This window comes from Stegastes partitus, unplaced genomic scaffold (assembly GCF_000690725.1).
Source record: "Stegastes partitus isolate 25-593 unplaced genomic scaffold, Stegastes_partitus-1.0.2 Scaffold11, whole genome shotgun sequence".
Lineage (NCBI taxonomy): Eukaryota > Metazoa > Chordata > Actinopteri > Pomacentridae > Stegastes > Stegastes partitus.
In genome coordinates, this window is record NW_007577742.1 from 625,042 (window position 1) to 634,267 (window position 9,226).

Consider the following 9,226-nt stretch of genomic DNA (forward strand, 5'->3'; position numbering starts at 1 on the left):
AGCTATAAAAATACAAAGAAGTACAGTAATACAAATATATTTATTTCCCATTTATGATATATCTTTCACAACTGTAATAATCCAAACAATTGTAACACAACACAAAGACCAATGACAAAAAACACTGACAGCAAAATGATAAGAAGATAAACAAACACTAAATTTGATCAAAGATGGACAGCTTTATGGTCGAAGCCATAAATGTGTAAGCCTACATTCATGTCAACAGCCCTCACTGTGCAGTGAAGGAGTACTTTGACAGTGGTTGATATTCCGGATAAAGGAGGAAAAAAAATAAAATGAAATTAAAAAATAAAAACACTGACATAAACATGCATTTTTTAAGAAACATAGTCCAAACCATTGCTCTAAGAATGCTAAAAGCAGAAAATAAGAATCTTAAATGGAGATATTAATAATCTGTAAGTGCAATCCATCCATGCTCAGAGGCGAGTGGAGGTTGGAGCTGTCCAGGAGAAGAGGTGCTGAACAGCAGTCATGCAATGCAGAGCAGAGAGGTTCAGGCTCTGCTGACAGCAACAGCAACAAGTCACTGTTGATCTGTTTACCGACTTTTACAACTTATGCATCTTTTTTTGCATAAAGTCAGCAGCATCAGCAGCAGGCAGTAAGGCCGAAGCAGTCCTCTTTTTTTTTTCTTTTTTTCTTTATTTAACCCCCCCTTCCTCTCTGCTCCTCAAATACTCTAATATGCGCAAAGCCTCCTGCATTGGCTCGCCAGTCAAACCAACTCAGACATCAACTTGTTAGTCAGCTGGCTTATCTTCCAAGACGGAAAGATCCTAATATATATCTATGTATATATATATGTATATTTGTGCGGACACACCGCCTTGTCTTCAAATTCCCTCGGGAAGAGTGAATGGCCAGGTGCCGGTGGTCACCTGTGGCTTAATTTCCATTTTCTCCTTCTGTTTCAGATGTACGCGTCCGTGCCGTTTTCTCTCGTCGCTGCGGGCGAACCGTTTGCCGCACACGTCGCAGGAGAACGGCTTCTCCCCGGTGTGAGTCCTGGTGTGGGTGGTGAGGTGATCGCTACGGCTGAAACTGCGCAAACAGATGCGGCACTGGAAGGGTTTGTGGCCCGTGTGGATGCGGATGTGCCGGTTGAGCTCGTCCGAGCGGGAGAAGCGCCGGTCGCAGCTCTCCATGGGGCAGGTGAAGGGTTTCTCTTTGGCGGGGCCGTGGGAGGCGGCGGGGCTCTTTCTGGCCCTGGGGGGCTTCGTCGCACGGGTGGTGTAACTTTGGGCGAAAGAATCTGGCAACAAGGAAGAGTACAGGATGGAGTCTATGGTGCTGGGTAAAGCTGGTGACGCGTATAAGGAATCACACTGATTGTTAGATGGCTGTGGAGGCTCCGGGAAGGGCTTCAGGTTGGAGGAGAGGCCCATCGGCGGTGGGGGGAGGTAATTATTGTACAGGGGGTTGGAGTAGCTCTGGGAGCAGGTGTCAGAGAAACACGGTTCCTGTTTGATCCCCCCCTCCACCTTAAACTCCATCTCTGGGTTGGGACAAATTGGGGGGAACGTGTCTAAAAGTTCCTTTACATCCATTTGCTGGTCAGGTGGGAAATCACTCGACATCGGGAAGGTCTCCGACTGGAAACTCGTCTCCAAACAGTCAGACTTGGTAAACGTTCCCCACTCGTAGCAGCTGCTCTCGAACTCGTTCTTGACCACGACGGGGAACGAGGCAGCCTCTGATTTTGGTTCGGCCTTCTTCTGGCTTGGCGCTCGGGAGGAACCGAAGCTGAGCTGGGAAGTGGACGGGTCTTGGGCCTGACTGCCGGCCTGATCGTCGGTGTACCTCGGGCACGACTGATCCGGAGAGTACACCGGAGGAGTAGGTCCGGAGCAGGTGTACGGTTGCCTCTTGACGCCCGACGGGTCTCCAAAATTGCCATTGCTGCTGTCCAACGGCGCAGGAGACGGATAAGTTCCCCGGCTGTTGCCGCTCTGTTGCACTTCTGAAAGTGGCAGCGTAGAGATACCCACGATCTCGGTGATCATATTGAGAAGTGTTTCGGTGCTGCACGGCGCTCCCTGAGATGCCTCAACATAGAAACTGCCGGAGTAGGCGAGCGAGGAGGGGGTGTAGGCGTCTTTTGGGCACTCGCAGGGGTTAAAAGCAAATTCCGAGTTGGAAGCTTCGGTTTTGAGGGTTGCGGGGGTTCCTTCTGTTGAATTAGAAAGAGAGACAACTTTGTCATCGCGAGGGTTTTTTTTTTTTTCTAATATGTGAGGAAAAATGGAAACGATAAAGAAGATCTGCGTTACATAAACATTCATGCGTATTTTGGCACGGAGATGCCTCAGTAAGAACACACACACACACACACACACGCACACACGACTGCACGGAAAGTGTCCTCTCCGTCCTGTAACGCTCGTCTTCGACACATTCAAACGGTCATGCATGCAGATTTATCGACCGTGCAAAAAAAAAAAAAACATGCGAACTCACCGTGGCCAAACTGGGCAGGTACCCCCCGCTCTGCATCGACGTACACCTCCTGGTTGTCTTTCCGCACGCTGTTTTCCATCCCCAAGGAAGAACTGTTGCAATTCTCAAATTGAGGGTAAAAAGAATCTTTCGCATTCAAATCCATATTGTTCAACATAATGATGCACTTAGAAGTCCGTCTCTATCCAGGGAAAAAGGTAAAAGGGGGGGAAAAGAAATTGTGCAGATGATTGTTTTTTTTTTTCTTTCAGCCCTCCTTTTGATGGTATTCAACAAATGATCCAAAGTGGTCTGGGTTTTTTTTTTAAAAGGAGTAAAAAAAAAAGCAAATTAAAAGGTATTCCTTCTCGTCTCAGCTCCTCGGTAGGTATTTGCTCGCTGTGGATTTCACATCAGCGACTTCCCCTCTCTCTCCTTATATACACTTTGGCAGCTCCCTCGGCCCTCCTCCCCATTCATCAGCTCCAGTGAGAGGATTCCCCGCTGCGTGTAAACTTCATGCCCATATATGGACAGAGGATGTGACGGAGTCCCCACCCCCCACCTCAGTCCTCCCTCCTCCCAGAGAGATGGAGTCTTTGCAACAAGTGTTGGCTGGTAAAACCTTGTCATCATGGCATTTCTCTTTAATGTCATTTTAAACGAAAGATAAAGCATTAAAGTGAAGCCAATCTGAAAAGATGGAGTCTTTATTCTCTCACTGACGGTGAAGCGTCACAATACTGGAGGTTAGCTCAACTGTTCAGTAGTTCTGGCTGTGATTCCTCAGGAGAGTAGACTGGCATAATCACATAGAAGTGTTGTAATCCAGTGTTTAGTGCTAAGAGGCACAACATAGGATGTGTAAGGGGGGTGTAATATGACAGATGTGTATAGATGTAGTCCACAAGTGACTCAGCAGAGAGAACATGTCATGAAACACCAAAATAGTTGCTTCTGTTTTGTTCCTCTAGTTAGCTGTTTAACATGTAAGAGCAATGAAAACAAAGCATTATAATCATACTGTAGCATATTTTAGAGATAGTCTGATATTTATGCTATTTATATTTATCATATATCCACAGTGTTCTTACTTCAACGGTGCAATATATTTGAAGAGTTTATTTGCCAATACAGATAACTCCATCTTCTTCACCCACTTTTCCATCGTCTACCTGAGACAATATCAATCAAATGTAAGCTATCTCTATTTTTGTCATGTCATTTCTACTGAGCCAAATCCACTCAACTTCAGGTTGATTGATATTATCTCAAGCAAACAACAACAACAATAAGTTTTCTGAAAATCTACAAAAATTGAGTTATCTGTTTTTGTAAATTAGCTCTTCATTTATTCTACCGTTTGGCTATTACCATGCTCATTCCTAACTGTATATACTTCCTACTGGTTCCTATTGTAAATATATTTATATATTTTTATTTGTCTTTCTTATACCTGTATTTGGCACCACTGGAGTTGTCTTTAAATGTCTTTGTACTTTGTGTATGATGACAATAAAAGCATTCTATTCTATGAGACTGTTAAAGCCAGCTAAACACCATATGCCCTATAAATAGACATCAGTGAAAGAGATTTCAAATAAAACATATGCAGGGCTGCTACAAGCCAATGTGCAAGATCAAATCACTGATGAAAAATAGTCTTAACAGGAACATCAAGCAAACACAGCCTGTGCTACCTTTAGGTTTGTGCTCATCTACATGCATCTGGTGTCCAATTTAAATTCCAAAACAACAAACTAAATCCACATGTGGCACAAAATAAAAAGCTATGACAATAAAGAGGTTTAGGTTTTTTTTCCCTGACAGGTTCTTTTTGTAGATCTGGCAGTTGATGTGGTGCAAGGGCATGTAACAGAACAAAACAACAAGAAGTACAAAAGGCAACACAGTAAAGAGCGACAGGATTGAAGCAAACCTAAACTGATAATAAGCTCTATGGAGGTATGGCCAAATTATCTTTTAGTGTCATTAAACACCGTTATATTTTAGAGATAAATACAAAATAATCTGCAGTCCAGTTCAGCTGTCCTGACACTCATCTGTGAGCCAGACTGCCTGGTGCAGATGCTTTCAGCAGCTCCACTGAACTCCTCTTCCAGACAGTCCACTGCTCACATTTGCTTTTCACAAATTCACTTCCTCTCGAGGTGCCGCTGGAAATTGTGGTCGCTCACACTATCAGGGCGAATAGCTGCAAAGCCCGGTCTGAACGAACCCTTGGCCTTTAAAAGCATTGAAGGGAGTCGATAACACCCCTGAGGTGTTCAGTGGTTGAACCCAACTGTTCACATGACATTTCAACCCCCAAAGCATTTTTTTTCTGTTTCGCATCTGTTGCTGGGTGCACTCCGTGGTCACACTTCCTATTACAAAAAGTCGATACTCTTTCATAGGACGCTTGCAGTCTGCAGCAGACCTCTGGCACCGGCTGGAGGTTCAGGACCGCGGACAGCGCCGGTGCAGCATTCAGCCGCGTAATCACACATGGACCCGAGCAGCAGGACACAAACCCTTTACTTTTTTACTTTAAACCGACTGGTGCCTGTCGTCCTGTATTTAAGTGAACCGCATTCTTTTGCATGAAATCAATCCAATCACACCCCAGAGGACTATGTGAAATTAGAGTCACTACTAACATAATGATTTTTGCTTTAATCCTGCGGAGCTGTGGAGCAGCAGGAAAAAAAAAAAAAAGTGGTCAACACGCCCAATGATCGCGTATAGACAACATGAGCAATGACCCTCAGCCAATCATATTTATAGGATTGTTTTTTTAAGTTGTGCTCAGAATGTTTCCTCCCATTGTTATACAGATACAAGCTCCAGACAGAATATACTTTACCAAATACTTTAATAGTGCATCATATATCCGTTTGTTTCAGCTTTATATTTCTACTCCATCACATTTCTGTGCAAAAATGTTGCACATAAATCATTTTCATATTAACAGTTTACACAAAATCTATATGGCCAGTTTATAAAATATTCTCCTTGTTTATAGGTTCAAAAACAGGGATCTATTGAGAGCTGCTAAAATTGGCTCCACCTTGAGTAACACTATTAATTAGACGTTACAAATCAATTATTATTATTATTATGATATTACAATAACACTTTAAGTACATCTTGTTGCCTTTAATTCTGCATGATTAAGTTTTAAATGGAGGATTTGGAGTGTTTTTATAGTGTGCTCTTGTCACTTTTATCTGAGGGAATTATTTGTCTTATTAATTTTATTTGTCCATTTTTATTTCTTTTTAGTTTTAGCTTTTTAGTGTTATTTTATTTTTTCTTTTGTAATGTTATGCTGTAATGTCACTATACAGTTGTATTTGATATGTGTAAATGCTTGCCTATATGACATATAATGGTAATAATAATAACAACAGTAATAACAATAACAACAACAACAATAATAATAATAATAATAACAACAGTAATTTATGTACTTCTTCCACTATTGGTGGTAATGCAGTTACCAAGTTACTGTAAACGATTACAAGATAAACATTGGGGTAAGAAACATTAATGGGGCTTTTTTTATATACACAAAATCCTCTTTATTATTATTTGATGATGCTTTGTTCTTGGTGACATTGCTGGAAATGTGTAAGTTCAAATATATATATTTACAAGTAACAGTTGTTGATGTTGTTGTACTCGTCTGTGTTAATGCTGATTGTAATTTTTTGTCCTCCTTGCTCACAATCATGAAAGGTCAGAATTTTAGAAGCATTTCTATTTAAAATGCACAAACTATGACCTCAATGACAGTGCCAACATAAACTAAACATTACAGGAAACATAACAGTATACTTTATGGCAGAGCCGTTGTAGTGGACTGCATTGTTTGTACAAGCGTACCTAATGCAGTGGACACTGGGTGTACATAGGGTTTTTTTTTTGTATTAGTAGATGGTTGACATCTGTGAACATGAGGAAGGAGAAAGAAAAGATGACAGTGCATCAAAGGTTACAGCCAGAACCAAACCTGAAACAGCATTATTAGGCTCTGAGAGGCCCTCTAAAATTGTGTGATTTGTCAGACTTCAATCTAATGTTTCTTTTTCTTCTTTTTTCTTTTTTTTAAGCCCTGTTTTTGTTTTACTCCATCAAGCCTGAAAACTAGTCAAATGAAATAATCAGATATTCTTCAAGCACAATTCTCCCAACAGCCATGAAACCAGTAACAAGGGGTCACAAGTGCACATGGCTGTGCACAAGTAAATATGTTACAAGGTAAGTGAACCAAAACCAGAAAATCACTTCTTTCACATTGCTACAGACAGCCTTTTACCAATAACCACAGGATTTTTCTGAACTGTAATGAAAGGGCTCCAGTGAGCTCAGATCTCGGGCCATTTGAATAGTATCTGAGTGTGTTTTGTTACAGACAAGATTAGCTGAAGCTTAGAAAGATTGTGGGCTCTGTGGAATAAAAGATACTGTGTCTACTGCAGCACAAATGTAAAAAGACTGTTAGACATAATAAACAGCCTGCTCATCCTAGACTACTCACATTTTATGTTATCTCCATCAATACTGAGCGGTGGAAAATGTATTAAAGGATCTCTAAGTCGCTACCCTGTCATCTTTTTAAGGTAGGGTATGATAATAGCATATAAGCTCTTTCATTGCAGCAGTGACATTCTCCGGAACAAATCGTTTTCACCTCAGCTATGCACTCTAATTCTAGGCCCAGAGATGTTTAGCTTTGAGGAACTGCCTCCAAGTAATCCAGAGTCTATTAAAACCAATCTGATCACACAGAGTTCAGATCACGGGATGCTGTTATGATAACTGCAGTGTGGCTAACCTCTCTCCTCCATAAAATGCCACAGCACAGGGACTAAGTAATGGATTTATGTAATGTTAGCACTTACTGACATTATAGCGCAGAGGTAACTCCATACCTGTGAAAGTTAAATGAAAGCCTTTGTTTTATTTCCTTGCGTCTGAGAGCACTGTGAGACAAAATGCTCCTGTTTCTTAGGGAACAGCTTGGTGGGCTGAGAAAGAATATAGAGCAATACAAAGTTGCTTCTATGTTTTAACAAGATATTGGCTTCAAAAGAGGTTCAAAGTGCTGGCTATGGAAAGAAGATGAAACATTGCCTTAATGAAGGGATATCTTGGCACTTCCACTGAATGGATAGTTTCAGTAAAGCACAGTCAAACATCCTTTAATATAATAATGACCTAAAACTGGCTCATCTTTTAATATGTTATAACTTACCAAAGTAATCATTTGTCCTCTGTCTGTCCATCAACTGTATTCCTTCATTTCTAAGTAATTGTATTAATCATGTGCTACTAGAATCCTACTGAATTTCTTAACAACATGACATTTAGCACCACTAAATTAATCTACATACTCACGTTACTGTTATTTTAAAAAGAGTCAACAACCATGCTGCTAACATTGTGAGGCTTTGAGCTACATGCTAATGTTAGCATGCTAACACAACACAGTGCCAAAGTCATTGTGTGATACCAGGTTTACCATCTTAGTTTAGCATGTCAGCATTTATTAATGAGTAGAAAACACAAAGTATGTCATTAGTTTTGCAGGTATTTAGTCATAAACCAAAGTATAGGATGAGTTCAAGTTTTGACCAGATGGTGGCGCTACATGAGGTGGTTCTAATTTGTTCAGAAAAGGGCTTCAATGTCTGTGCCATATTTTAGCGCAGTCTATTCGCAAACAAAATATCTTGCACAAATAGATTCTGTTTAAAAAAGAGAGAGAGAGACAGAGAGAGAGAAAAAAAAAATCATAGCAATCCATTAAATATTTGTCAGGATACTTCAGCAGTCGGGGATCAGCCGAGGGTCACCAAAGTCCGTAGGATTTATCGTCTGGGGACTCTGAATGTGTGGCCAGCATTGCACAGCAATCTAATGGCTGTAGAGATATTTTAGTTTGGAGATCAAAGTGGTAGATTTACATTGCTGTCCATAGATTCATGTTGCTAGGATGCATAATGTTTTTCATGAAATTCACCTTATATTTTGCAATGGAGTCCAGCTTCTGCATGCATAAAATGTTAAAGTCCTGACAGCTACAGGTTTACTCTGACTCACATTTAAACCGTATGCATCAGTGCTGATTCAATTGTTACATTGCAGCTGTTTTAATGACTATGTGTGATGCCAAATATTACTTTCATAAGTGAAGTGAAACCACAAAGAAAAGGTAAATACATTTCTTTGCACTGCATATCTAACCCCCTGGCCGTGTTATTTTCAGGTTCACTCTTGGACAGGGAGTGGGTGTTTTTCTTGCAGGTGGGTGCCTGATAGAGTTGAAGAGGCAGCAAGGAGTGACTGCCCTCTGAGATCACTGCCTGCAAGATGAAGGCTAGGGTGGACAGTAATGTCTGTTCTATATTTTCTTGTTTTGACTTCTAATATTATCCTTCAGTGTTCATTAGTTTCATAAGAAAAAGAGCTTCTATGGGCTGCTCTGCTGACAACACCAAGCTAATCTAAACCAGCAATAAACTCAGTTGTCTCTTGGTGTGTTGAGCCTTTATGAAACATCATCACAAACAACATACAAAAACAAATGCTTTACCTTTACCAAATGATATATTGTGCTTCAGACAAAGCTGATCTTAGGATGAAATATACATGCTGTGGCATGTGGGTTTTGCACAAGTCTGCAGCAGTCAAGCTAGTGACAAAAACTGCAAATCAAAAAGGCTCATTAGTATTACACTTCGGCTCTGTCGGTGTC

General features: G+C 40.9%; 1 protein-coding gene across 1 annotated transcript; it reads right to left on the reverse strand.

Moving 5' to 3' along the window:
- Nucleotides 1-860: 860 nt before the first annotated feature.
- LOC103361029 (early growth response protein 2b) lies at nt 861-2,641 on the reverse strand. The gene is made up of 2 exons (XM_008287015.1): nt 2,485-2,641; nt 861-2,197 (listed from the first exon to the last, which is right to left on the reverse strand). Exons 1-2 carry the CDS (start codon nt 2,639-2,641, stop codon nt 861-863), a joined length of 1,494 nt encoding a protein of 497 aa, XP_008285237.1.
- Nucleotides 2,642-9,226: the final 6,585 nt, after the last annotated feature.